A 13649-nucleotide genomic window follows, 5' to 3' on the forward strand; every position below is an offset into this window, starting at 1 on the left:
TCGGGTATAACTGTAGAGTTGCGGTGTCCGCAGCAACTCACAACGTTCCCCCTAGTTTTGTCATCGCACTCCGCTAATGATGCACTCAGGTCCTGCGGGGTGTCGGGCATCACAGCATCCACCATCCAATATCTGACGTCCTGACACTCCCACGCCATTCGGGGTATTCAGTTTTCGGTTTCCGATGACGTCAAAGGTGAACATTGGACCTTCCTTCTTTAAATGGGGCGGGGCGTGGCGTGCATTGAACTCTTTGCGAAATTGTAGCCTGATTAATTCGTTGGGCTGTCTGTTTGTTTGCCTCATGGTCTAATTTGTGTGACAAACTAATAGGGCAGGACAGGGCAAGGGAAATGTATCTTCAAGACGGAAAATGTATCCAAAGGGCGGTTCAAAAGACGTATACGGGGTATGGGGTATAGAATTCTTCAGATTTTTGAATGGAAATAATTCCTAGATTCCAGGAACAGTAGTAGCCCTATCTAGATATTTCAGTACAATTTGTGTTCCATAGTTACTAGTTAGTTAGTGTTAGTTAGTTAGTGCACAAACAATGAATAAAATTTATGCAGTGTTTATCGGCCTCGGATGCCTAATTAGCGTAAGTTTTCTACATCCCAGCCGCCTTGTTGCCAAAAAGGCTTTGCCTTTCCAGGTTATGCCTTTCATTGTCCATGGGATACCCCTGTCCCTGACCCTGGACGAACCTTTGAATGCGAGCAGCAACCAGAGCTCCGTGCCGTCGAACATGACAGTCCCATCGAAGTCTGAGGATGTTCAAGCCCAAGTGCTGGCACAGGACCTGGAGGCGGCTGCCGATAGCTCTGGATACCGCGGACAGGAATCGGAAAGTGGCAAAATGGGCCTGTTTCCTGTCGCCTATCAGAGCAAGCTGCGCACGGCGGACAAGGCACCAGCGACCAGGAAGGTGTCTGCAACTAAGCGCCCCATGGTGCGTGGTAATCTCACAAAGGGGGCTCTCAACTTCTGGGCCATGCCCAAGGCTAAAAAACCAAAAGCAAAAGGAGAAGCACCAGCAAAAACACCACCACCAGCACCAGCAATATCACCTAGGGCAGGCGAGGGTAAAATACACACCAAAAGTTTCGAGAAAACGATATCGATACCCCAAATGGAGAGCGACCATATGGGCAATTGGGTATTCAATCCTTGGGGTGTTACGTTCGCAAGATACGCGAATGCACTACAAAATCAAGAGCAGTATGTCAGAAATAGACTTGGACACGCCATATCACGGGCACTACCAAATGTACTATAACAAGCCGCAAACCCAAGTGTGCCGTGGCCTATCGACAATTTACAACAAGCCCAAGGTGTACAAGTAGCGCCGTATCCTAAGGAACGTAACGCCCAATTTCCACGTGTTCTCCTCGTACAGGCCCATCTGGTTGGATTTCCGAAGGGAGCTTTTCAAGATGGGCAGATCGAAGGCCTGCCACGTGTCGGCGATGGACGATTGGTTACTGTACAACAATTGCGTCATTTTGCGGAATATGCGAATGGAGTATCTAATACCCAAATATCCACTGCATCAGTACGGCTATTTCAACCCCCAAATGAGAGTAGAGCTACCGTATAAACTGAGATAACAGACGCAGACACCAATCTGACGTCAATTCAAAATCATTAAAGTTGTTTATCTGGTGTATCTAAAGAACTGTAAGAACAATGAGCTAAGTGATTAGTCTTAGGCGGTTAGTCGCAGCAAGCATCTGTTTGGTTTCGCTTGGCCCACTAGAAGGTGTACTGCTTCCGTCCCGGAATCTGGACAGGTCTCTGCTCTTTCTGTTAGTCGAAACTAAAACATAGCTCTCCGAGCATTATATTTTTCTACTTTACTTTTCCATTACATAAAAGACTAACACAGCAGGTCAAGTGATGGAGAAATCTAGAGATCCGGTGCTTGCCATGCCACCCATTTCATCCACTCCACTGTCCGCGGTGCGGAGGACCTGTGGAATGTTTTAGAGATAGATCCGATTAGAACGGGATTAATCTGGGATCCTTAATCTGACTTGATAGAGGATGCACTATGGCACCATACACATGCTATAATTGATCCTCCTGAGTGCTTAATAATTTTAACTTCTTCACGTTGGTGTTTATTGGTATCAAATAGTACACTTAGTCTCATCCGACGACAGGATATTGCGCCATTTGTTCACAGGCCAGGGGAACATGCTCCACATCGAATAACCTGATCTTGGACTTTAGATTGCTAGATATAAATATTATTCGTATTTTAGAAGGGTTTTTTTTTTATTTATTCCTGATTATCTCAGCATATCTCTAGTCTTGGGTTTTATTGCATTATACATCATAACCTTGGAACACTTCAATGTTTGGGCAATTTTTCGGTTCCAAAATCCATTATTGTGGACGTTTTTCAAGTCCTTGGGCAGCTGAGCACTGCAATGCACCCCCCTTCTTATCGTGAACAGTTAAAAGTTATTCTTTATATATAATATAACTAATTACTCGCAATAACTTATACAAAAGGTTCGTTAGGAAATGCTGTATGTATTATAATTTTTTTCGTCACTACACTTGGGTTGATTCTGTATGTCTGTACTCCTTAAAGTAAAATTGAACGAGGGGGAATTTCGTATCGTCGAAATTGTGGATGCCACAGATTTTCGCCCTTTGTTGGGGCGGGGTAGGCGGGGCAAAGTTTTGAAATATTCTTTTAGCAGTGACATATCACAGAAGTCTGGATCCAAAACATCGTTGCTGTAGCTCTTATAGTCTTTGAGCACTAGGCGCTGAAGGGGACGGACAGACGGACGGACGGACAGACGGTCAGACGGACGGACGGACAGACAGACAGGGCTCAATCGACTCGGCTATTGATGCTGATCAAGAATATATATACTTTATGGGGTCGGAAACGATTCCTTCTGGACGTTACACACATCCACTTTTACCACAAATCTAATATACCCCAATACTCATTTTGAGTATCGGGTATAAAAATTAAGATCACCTCAAAATTACTGAAAATAGCACTCTCATATAGCTTTTGCTGAAACATATTTTTCGCATATTTAACTTATATGATGGTTTTAATTTATATTTTTCTTGTGGACCACAGAAGGAAGAATCTCTATATATTAATCTGCAAAATTAATAGAATAATCTCTATCCTTTCCTTGCCACGCGTCATGCGGTAGTGCCCCTCAGTCAGTTATTGCGCTTTAAAATGTCCTAATATAAAGGGAAAAAGACGTTCTTATGGATCCACGTACAACTCGATTTTATGTCGATTTGTCTTCTCCTTCTACAAATAACCAGCTAATGTCAGCATTGAATTTCATTCATAAAAAATTCCCCAAGAGTCGGGAGTTCCACAGAAGCCTCTACGCCCCCTATAGGATGACAGATATAAATAATAATTAAGAAAAAACGAGGGGGAACGTTGTGAGTTGCTGCGGACACCGCAACTCTACAGTTATACCCGATACTAAGTCAGTATGGCTCTCCTCCGGCAGACGCTGCTAATATTAAACGACACGACAAAGAGTGCGCGCGAGAGAGACAGAAAATCAGTCTGAGCGTGACGTCGGGAGCTGCGTAGCCAGTGCAAATTGATTTGTTCCTTTTGGCTATAAAAATTATCTGATCTGGTCCAGATTCAGCAATCTGATAGATATGGTCATTATCTATGATTCTGCGTTTTTAGTTTTCTCGTATCCTCAATATTGTGGATGCAACAGATTTTCGTCCTTTGTGGGGGCGGAAGGGGGGGGGTTGCGAAATTTTGAGATATACGTTTTAAAGTGAGATCTAACAGGAGTGCGGATACCAAATTTGGTTACTCTAGCCTTAATAGTCTCTGAGATTTGTGGATGCAACAGATTTTCGTCCTTTGTGGGGGCGGAAGGGGGTGGGGCGAAATTCTGAGATATACGTTTTATAGTGAGATCTAACAGAAGTGCGGATACCAAATTCGGTTACTCAGCCTTAATAGTCTCTGAGATTTGTGGATGCCCCAGATTTTCGTCCTTTGCGGGGGCGGAAGGGGGTGTGGTGAAATTTGGACACGAAACGGTCAAGGTCCGATATCACAGGAGTGTGGATACCAAATTTGGTTGCTCTGGCTCTTATAGGTTCTGAGATCCTTGAACTCATATTTTGCAATTGGCAAAACCGACCATGAAACCTGTGTGTTAGAGAGAGACAGAGCGAGAAAGAATGAAATTGTTTCCTTGATTCTGGCTATAATAATTATACGATCTGGTTGAGATCTTACATTCTAAAAGATATAGTCATCCTCTACGATTCTGCGTTTTTGGTTTTATCGTATCTTTAAAAATGTAGATGCCTTTGTGGGGGCGGAAGTGGGCGGGGCGAAGTTTTGAAATATTTTTGTAGCAGTGACATGTCACAGAAGTCTGGATCCAAAACATCGTTGCTCTAGCTCTTATAGTCTTTGAGCACTAGGCGCTGAAGGGGACGGACAGACGGACAGACGGACGGACGGACAGACGGACAGACGGACAGACAGACATGGCTCAATCGACTCGGCTATTGATGCTGATCAAGAATATATATACTTTATGGGGTCGGAAACGATTCCTTCTGGACGTTACACACATCCACTTTTACCACAAATCTAATATACCCCAATACTCATTTTGCGTATCGGGTATAATGAGAGAGAATGAACACTGCATATTATTAATTTAATATGTGCGCGTTTCGAATTTTGTTCCCGGCTCCCGGCTCCCTGCTCCAAGAAACATGTTTGGGGAGGAGTACGTGGAGTTGAAGGCGTCATTCCGTCATTCCGCTATTCCGTGTCGTGTTTATGCTTTCCAGAGAGCAGACAAGACTCATAAATTACAACCAATTATCAAATTAGATTTGTACAAAACATGCAGTTTAAATCATATAAAATTGCTCTCGTTTTTTTATGACACAATCGGGCGAAGAGAGACCGACTCAGACCGGACTCAGATTTCCGTGTATATTTTGTGGTTTTGCTTTTACGGACTGGGCTGGAGAGTATCGCGTCTTTTTTATAGCCAAAAGTAGAATCGATTTGAATCCTTGGGCTGCTGATGGCGGCAATTAAACGACAACTTTCCCTCTGGCATTGCGATCGGGAGAAAAAATTAGCAGACAATGTAAGCACTGACAGGCGGCGGGCAATTAATTTGGTGCAATTACTCAGGCCTCCCCGTCCGTGGATCTGACAGATACGGGATTCAAGAAGGAAAGTGCAGTGAGAGTTTTTTTTTTTTTTTTTAATTCCATTTAATTGCTTGTATTTACAACTTATTTTATACTTAAAGCAAACTATATTAAAGGTTAGGCTATGCAAGCCCAACATGTGTGGTACGGCCGTGAAGCAATGCTTCACACATGTGCAGGCTTCGTTTAGACTAACTGGACTCTTGTCTGGTGCTCAACAGCGCGCAGTTCCCTCATAATGGTCGCCGCGAAGCAGCTCGTCGCCTCCCAGTTTTCCGGGGACAGGAGCATGCACGGCACCAAGCTCTGCTTGACTACGGCTCCACCCAGCGCTTCTTCTAGCCGCTGGCGCTGCGCTGCGAACCTGCCACACGAAAATATCGCATGCTCGGCATCCTCCTCCACGTAGTGCCCGCACCAAGAGCATTCTGCGGAGTCCGCGTGCCCGAAGCGATGAAGGTAGCTTCGGAAGCAGCCGTGACCACTGAGGAGCTGAGTCAGGTAAAAGTTGACCTGCCCGTACTTCCTGCTTACCCACGCGTCGATGGACGGGATAAGCTGGTGGGTCCAACGCCCCTTAGTGGTCGTGTCCCAGCGCTGTTGCCACCTTCTGAGACTCTCCTGTTTGCACGCCATGCGTACCTGCCTTTTCGCCGCCGCGTCCATTCCTCTGCCATGTGTTTCCTGGTAGTATGTGGACCGTTCATCCGCCAGGAATTCCAGGGGTGCTATGCCCGCGATCACGTGTGCTGCCTCGTCCGAGACCGTTCGGAAGGCACTGGTGATCCGAATCGAAGAGAGGCGGTGCGTGGCTGCCAGACCCCGTGCGTAGCTCGCTGTTCGAAGGGCCTTTGCCCAGATTGGCGCCGCATATAGCATCACCGATCTCGTGACACTCGTTAGCAGTTGTCGCCGCCATTGCTTTGGTCCTCGGGTGTTCAGCATTAGCCTCGAGAGCGCACCGTTGGTGGTCGCCGCCTTCGTGCCCATGTAGGCCAAGTGCTCCCGAAAGCAGAGACGTGTGTCCACCAGGACACCAAGGTATTTGATAGCGCGCTTAGACGAAACCAGGGTACCTGCCACTGAGATGTTGGCCGTCTCGACTTTCTTCCGGCTGGATACCAGCACTGCCTCTGTTTTGTGGGGTGCGAGTTCGAGCCCGACCAGGTCCAGCCACTGTTGAATGCGCGCTATCGTTTGGTTGCAGGTCGTTTCCACGACGGACAGGTCTTTTGCCACCACTAGGACAGCCACATCGTCTGCAAAACCCACCATGTGTACTCCGTGGGGGAGGCTGAGTCGCAAGATGCCGTCATACATTGCGTTCCACAGAGTGGGGCCAAGCACTGAACCTTGCGGGACGCCTGCCGATACCTCGTATTCCTCCGTGCCAGCCTGCGTGTCGTACAAAAGCAGCCTTCTCTCAAAGTAGCTTTGTACCATCCGCTGCAGGTACCTGGGTGTGTCGAAACTCTCCAGCGCCCTTAGGATGCAGCTCCACCTCGCCGTGTTGAACGCGTTCTTAATGTCTAGGGTGACTACTAGGCAGTACTCTTTCCCGCCGCCTTTCCACCGAGTGCCGGCAATTGCACCGGAGGCAATGTCCACCACCTTACGAACGGCGTCTATCGTGGATCGGGCCTTGCGAAAGCCGTATTGGTGCGGTGAGAGGTCGCCAGCCTCCGCGATGGAGCGTTCCAGTCGCGCGCAGACCACCTTCTCAAGCAGTTTACCCGCGGTGTCGATCAGGCAGATAGGCCTATACGACGACGCTGTCCCCGGCGGCTTGCCTTGCTTGGGAATGAGCACTAGCTTCTGTATTTTCCACCTCCTTCCCGAAGGCACTGATTTAGCAGCTTCGCAAAGATGTCCGGACGCGTGGAGAGGGCGAGCAAGAGGGCTCTGTTCGGGATAGAGTCCGGCCCAGGAGCCTTGTTCGGGCTGATGCTCCTGGCTGCGCTTTCGACTTCCTCGAGTGACACCTCCTCGATGTGTGCCTGACTGTGCGGCTGCAGTGGGAGGCAACGGACATCCCCGATGTGGTCAGCCCTGTGCGGAAAGAGTTCCTCCACGATAGATCTTGTCGTGTCGGGGTCCGATGGGGGTGCCTGCCTCTTGGCGAAAAGTTTGTTCGTCACCAACTTGTACGCCCTTCCCCATGGGTCCTGCTCCGCAGAGTCGCATAGCTTGAGAAAGCACTGGCGCTTGCTATCCCTAATGGCCGCCTTGAGGGCCCTTCTGCAGTCCCTAAACGTGGATTGCCATTGCGGAAAGGCAGTGCTTCCGCGCGAGCGTTGGTAGCGGCGTCGAGCTTGGTTGCATTCCCGGCGTAGCGCGGCAATGTCCTCGTTCCACCAGAACACAGGTTGGTGGTGGCGACCGTAGTGCTTCCTCTGCGCCATGGTGGCATTGCATGCTGCCTCCAGATGCTCCATGACATGGTTGGCCATGCATTCAGCATTTCCATTCGCCGTGAGGTTGGACATAAGCTCCATGAACAGGGCCGTATTGAGCGTTTCGGCGCGATAGCATCTCCAGCTGGGCGCAGCTGTCTCTACGCTACACGTCTGTTGGCCTGTGTCCCATATAATTGCCCTGTGGTCGCTCCCTGTGTAGATGTTGCTGATGCTCCAGCCCGATGAATTAAAAAGTGAGCTGCTGACAAATGTAAGGTCGATGACCGATCCTGTTCCTGCTCTGGAGAAGGTATGCTGGTTTCCCTCGTTGAGGAGCGCGATGTCCAGGGGCGCAATGATCTCCAGCAGAGCTCTACCTCTCGCATTCGTCGCCACGCTTCCCCACTCCTCAGCCCACGCGTTGAAGTCCCCTCCAATGGCTATTGGGTGACGTCCTCTAGCATCAGCCGCTAGGTTGTCTAGAGTACCTGCGAACTCGGAGAGCGTCAGGCTTGGGGCAAGGTAGACGCTGTATATCCACACACCTCCGACCTTGGCGCGCACAAACCCAGCAGCAGCGCTTGAGAGGGAAAGCTGCAATGGCGTGGCCCCGCATAGCCATATCGCGGCCTTTTTGGTGGCATCCAAGATGAGCACAGGGGACTCCCTAGTTTGATATGGCTCGCTGAGGATGGCGAGGTCAATTGCCAATTCTCTTATGGATTGGCTCAGCAGGTCTTGAGCCGCAGCGCAGTGGTTGAGGTTGAGCTGCATAACCTTCATTATTGGGCCGGCAAGCTGGGCACGCTCCTGGCTGCTGGACATCTCCTGCTACCCGCATAATGGTTCGTCTCATTGCTGTTGTTAGCGGTGCAGATGAAACACCGCGGATCGCTTTGACAGGTTGCCGCCTTGTGCCCGTTCACGCCGCATCTGAGGCAGCATCCGGTGCGATCCACCGCGCTCTTGCACCTGATTGCTAGATGCCCAAACTCCAGACACCTGTAGCATCGTCGTTGAGCTGTCCGCTCCCGGATCCTCCAGCTTGTCCATCCGACTTTAAGTTTCCCCACCATGAGCAGGGCTCTTGCCTGCACGGGCGGCAGGCACACAACAAGTTGCGTACCAGCGAACGATGGCCTTAGACTTTTAATGGCGCTGGTGTCCACGCTGGGGGCGTCTATCGATGCTGCTATCGCTGCTGCGATGTCCTCCTTCTCGACCAGGCTGTCGAGATCCCTGACCTCCACGCAGAGTTCTTCTGACACCGCCCTGATGCCCGTCTGCAGTCCCAGTGCCGCGCTGATATCCTCCTTGAGCTTAGCTGTGTTGCTTTTGCTCGCGCCGTTGAGCTCGAGCAGCAGCTCGCCCTTTGCCGTCCTCCGGATTCTGTTAACATTATCCCCTACCTCCTGAAGCTTGCCATCCTGGCGCCTGGTGACCATACGGAGGATGTCGCTATAGCTAAGCTCGCCCTGGGGTTGAATGCAGTGAGAGTTCGGTCTGGTGTGTGTGCGTGTGTGTAAAAATGGTGGCCTAGGGGCTCTGGGGGAGAGATGCTATACTCTACTTATTGACATCGGCAATGGCTGCTGCAACTTGTACTCTTGTACTCCCCTCCCCGTTGCGCGCTGTCTGTGATATCAAACAGTTTCACGCACAAATTGAACCTGATAATTGTCCCTGGCAGATTTATGGCCCGAAGTGATGAGCATATGTTTTAATTAATTCCCAAGAAAATATTCCTGGCGCTTCTTTTGCGGATCTTTGGTCTCTCCTGAAGCATGCACTATGTATGTATATGTATCTCTTGCCTTGATCGATTCTCTGAGCCAACTAATTCCTTTTGTTTGACGCGATCCTACTTATGTAATTATGACAAATGTCTAACCCGAACATGAGCCCTCCTAATGCCACAAAAACCACACCACACCAAACCCCAAAACGGTTCCAGGTTCCCCTTCCACCCCCATTGTTGCGGCCACATCTGCGTGACATTTTGTTGTTGTTGTCTTGTTTGGGGCTCGCGACATCTCCTCGAGACGCCATCGCCGCACCGCACCGCACCGCCATCCGAGGGAGATTAATGCGGTGAGGAAAATCATAAATTAATTAGAAGCGGCCTAGCTATAGCCTCTCCTCCCTGCTGCCTGCCCTGCTCCCTGCTCTGGAGTGGAGTGGAATCTGCTTGAGATGCAGATGCTCATCGGTGACACTTAGCGGGCGATTTATTGTCATTAGAGGGGTGCTTCAGTGTCTCAGTGCTGGCTCTTCGAACCACAATACAGGTGTTGTCACAGAAGTGCTTAATAAGCCTTTATTATTACCTATGATGTGGCAACTAAATGGTCAAAATTCGGAGATACAACCACAGTCACAGCCACAGGCGACTCAAATCCGATGCCATTCCCATTCCTATTTGGAATTTCCCCTGACTTCCTGTTGGAAAGTTGGCGCCTAGTGCCGTCATTTAGGGACAATTAGCGACACGCCTTTTGGCGCCAGCTCTCTAGGAATGTCGGCTAGTTTTTGGGGGCATCTGCTTTGGGGGCAGGTCTTGGGAATTCCAGTCTGTCGTCAGAGTGTCGCGACTCCAACATCCTGCCGCAGAGGATGGGAATATACATATAATATCCAAGTGTTTTTTTACATTTTTTGTGCAGTTTCGTGCATTGTTTTTAAAAAATATACTATATACATATGTACATATATAAAATTTTCGAATGGTAGTCGATAGCATCATATCCCGAAAGACATAATTCGGAACCTAGTATAGGTTTATAGATCCTATTTTACGCGTGGCAGACATCGAAGAAAAGATAAGACACATTCGGAGAGTAATGGTGAGGAGGGCGCCGGAACCTAGCGATGATGTAGCCCTAATGCAGTTTCTCTTGAAGCACTTCTACTGCGAGGATCCATCACCGTAGATCTCACGCTGCGAGGCCAAGGGGTAACATCAGACCGCCTCATCAACGTCTTGAGGAACGGACCCGTGGGGAAGGACATCTTCTCCGCCCAGGTGGAGGCCTGGGCAAGGCGAGTTGATCAAAAACGTCCGCTGAGCGAATTACTTGGACGATTCTGTCTTGCAGAAGTGTTTAGATAATACAAAAAATGGAAATTAAAATTATTAATAAAATACTAAGAAAAATTAAAAAGCAAAACACAGAAACACCGCATTAAACCGTTTTTTTCCTTCACCCACACCAACAACCACAATTTTGAAAATAAAGGAACTTAACCGCCGATTTCGATCGGTATCTGATATCGATATCAATATTTTCGCCAGTTCAAAAAATATTGCCTTTAAATTGCACTATCGAACTAGTTCAGAAGTGTCATCACATGACAACCAGTGCTGCCACTAGTTCGTGATGATTCCAAAAATTCTGGCATCACTATTTATTTTATGCTATATTTTATATTTTGGACAGAGGGTATTAATCTTAAGGAGGTTTAGAACAGCTCAGCTAAATGCAATTATTTAAGTTAAACCAATCAAGTAGGAAATTGATTCATCACTCGTATAAAATTATGTGGGCATGGCTAAATGTTCCATATAGCTGGGAATATTTGACGGAACATCAAAATTGAGCAATATGGTTTCCAATCTTTGACGGAGAACGATTAACCTATTATAAGCCAAGGGGGTATTTCAATTTTCCACCGAAAATTATGAAAATTTTTTAATGTTAGCGCAGTTCAGGTGAAAGATATAGTGTTTTTTTTTTTAAGTTCAGATGAAAGATGGCATGAATCCTCAAGAAGAATTTACAATCGTTAATATTTTTCGCCATATACCTCAAGTGACTGAACTGTTTAAATATAGGGGGCTTAAGTGGGCTAAGATGCTTCCCAGCTTATTCGCATTTACACGTCGTTGCGTCTGTTGCGATTTGGATTTGGGGAAAACTTGTATTTTTTCGTCGCTCGGTCGCCCGTCGTGTTGCCTGTTCCGAATCTTTAGGGCTTTTTGCATAAAAACAAAAAAAAAAATCGCGCTTGACTTGGCGCCGAAATATTAGTTGGTGTTCGCTGCGAGATTTAATAAGTGCAGACCGACGGTAATCGGTAATTATTTTGCATTCATCCAAAAAAATTATCGCAAAAAAAGCGGGAAAGAAGAAGAAGTAGAAGCCCAAAGCAAAGTTGAAGTTGACATTGAAGTCGGAGCGCGTGTGTGCGTGCACGAGTGTGTTGGTGTGCTGGTGTGTGCGAAATTCTTTGTGTTATTCTCTGCAAAAAGCCAAAAGTGTGAAATAAATTTAAAAGCAGAATCCAAGTGCAGATCGTGCCAATTCAATGCCTTGTTAAAAATCAATAAAATGCATTAATTGTTGCTGTCGCAATTTCCGTCAACAAGCTGGCGGGGGTCGCTCTCTTTCCTTTTATCTCTCTCGCGCAGTGTTCTCTCTCTCTTGTCGCTGGCCTTATCGTGTTTTGCTTGTATTTTTTATCGTGTCTCGCATTAGAGATTGGAGTGACTTTGAATAATACAATTTATCGCCTTTTTTCGGTTCACGCAAAAAGGAAGGAAGAGATTTTCAGCTTAAAGGGAGAAAACGGTAAGTAATTAAAATGGCCGCTTGGCAACTGTTTTTTTCGGTGAACTTGTTGCACACGCACACACACACACACACAACAGGGAATTTTTTTGTTGCCTATTTTTTACAAGTTCAATAATCGAAAGTGCCTATTGTCATCCCTGTCCCACACGCGTATATATGCTAATGAACAACGGTTCAATGCACCGCTCGTTGAGATTTTGAGATATAGCTCCTCTGGACTGGCTGATGTTCTGTCGCATTTCCTCAAACGATAATGCAGCTGGGTGCTGCGTCAGCTGTGCTCGCTCGGATACCGTTAAACCCGTTTCTGACTCAAAATGCCAATTGTTTTTGTGTTGCTATCGAACGTAATTTACCATTTTTGGCCGTCCAGCAATTTGTTTGGCTCACAAGCATCGAATTTGTTGCAATTAAAAATTGATTTTCCATTTGCAGCAGCAATCAAATTGTCAGAAACTACAACAACAGGCACAACGTTTCTGCAACAATGAAAAGCAATTTTCCGTATCTAAAAAAAAACCTAATAAAATCTCAGTCAAGGCATTGTCTGTTTTATTGTTTTTGCTTTTGCCATTCGCTGGCTTGCCACGCTTTGTGGCAGGCAATTGTCGTTGTGGCTGCCTTCCACATCATGTTGCAATGGGCATGGCTAATTTTCGGTTTAACAAAAGTTAAGTACACCGCTCTTTGAGCTTTGCTCGTTGTTAACGAAACGGTTTTCCCTTTGTCCCCTCCCTGCCTCTTCTCTTTCTTATGTGCCCCAGCAACAAAGCAATTGACAGACGTATTTTTTCCCCCCCATTGCGTCCGAGCTCTGGCGCTAGGTAATTGCGAATAAGAAACAAAACAAACGCGGAAAAATACAGCGTAATAATTGGCAATACTCATTGTTGCAACTAGATTCTTATCTTTGAAATCTATCTATTTAAGATAGATAAAAAGTGTTCTTTCCATACCGGGAATCGAACCCGGGCCTTCTGGGTGAAAGCCAGATATCCTAGCCACTAGACCATATGGGATACTGTCCAGACGAGATAAGGAATGGAAATGCATATCCCATATGGTCTAGTGGCTAGGATATCTGGCTTTCACCCAGAAGGCCCGGGTTCGATTCCCGGTATGGGAAAAACACCTTCAATTAAATTAATTACCCTGTTTTACAATCCCCTCCAATTCCGACATGCAACACGGAGAGAGAGGGAAAGAGAGAGAGTAGTGGTAGTCGAAAATCCGACAATAACTCCACTTATTGACCTCCACCTAAAGGCTGTATAACACGAAACTTGGGTTCAAGTGGTTTTTTAATGAGTCGCAGCGCAGCGCAGCTATGTGTATGATCCGGCTCAATGAACCACTTCCACCACACCCCTCTCCACCAGTTGCAACTGCAACTCAATTTTCCAAGCTCGAAACTCGATGGAAAAGGAAAAAGCCGACCAGCAAAAAATCAGCTAATTCATCAAAAGTG

At 47.2% G+C, this 13649-nt stretch overlaps 2 protein-coding genes and 2 non-coding genes across 5 annotated transcripts in view; 3 read left to right on the forward strand and 1 right to left on the reverse strand.

Annotated features, from left to right (window-relative positions):
- Window positions 1–489: 489 nt before the first annotated feature.
- LOC108159980 lies at window positions 490–1724 on the forward strand. The gene is made up of 2 exons (XM_017293673.2): window positions 490–601; window positions 656–1724. Exons 1-2 carry the CDS (start codon window positions 554–556, stop codon window positions 1277–1279), a joined length of 672 nt encoding a protein of 223 aa, XP_017149162.2. The 5' UTR covers window positions 490–553; the 3' UTR covers window positions 1280–1724.
- Window positions 1725–11540: 9816 nt separating this feature from the next.
- LOC117185734 (dnaJ homolog subfamily B member 3-like) overlaps window positions 11541–13649 on the forward strand; it is an 89843-nt gene continuing 87734 nt past the window's right edge. Inside the window, exon 1 of one of the 2 annotated variants that reach the window (XM_033394930.1) lies at window positions 11541–12178. The gene's annotated coding sequence lies outside the window, so the exon portion shown is untranslated. The remainder of the gene's footprint in view (window positions 12179–13649) is intronic. The other variant, XM_033394929.1, reaches the window with a different exon arrangement.
- Trnae-uuc lies at window positions 13129–13200 on the reverse strand. The gene has a single exon. It is a non-coding gene; the product is annotated as a tRNA-Glu (tRNA).
- On the forward strand, window positions 13236–13307 carry Trnae-uuc. The gene has a single exon. It is a non-coding gene; the product is annotated as a tRNA-Glu (tRNA).

The sequence above is a fragment of the Drosophila miranda genome (genome assembly GCF_003369915.1).
Source record: "Drosophila miranda strain MSH22 chromosome Y unlocalized genomic scaffold, D.miranda_PacBio2.1 Contig_Y1_pilon, whole genome shotgun sequence".
Classification (NCBI taxonomy): domain Eukaryota; kingdom Metazoa; phylum Arthropoda; class Insecta; order Diptera; family Drosophilidae; genus Drosophila; species Drosophila miranda.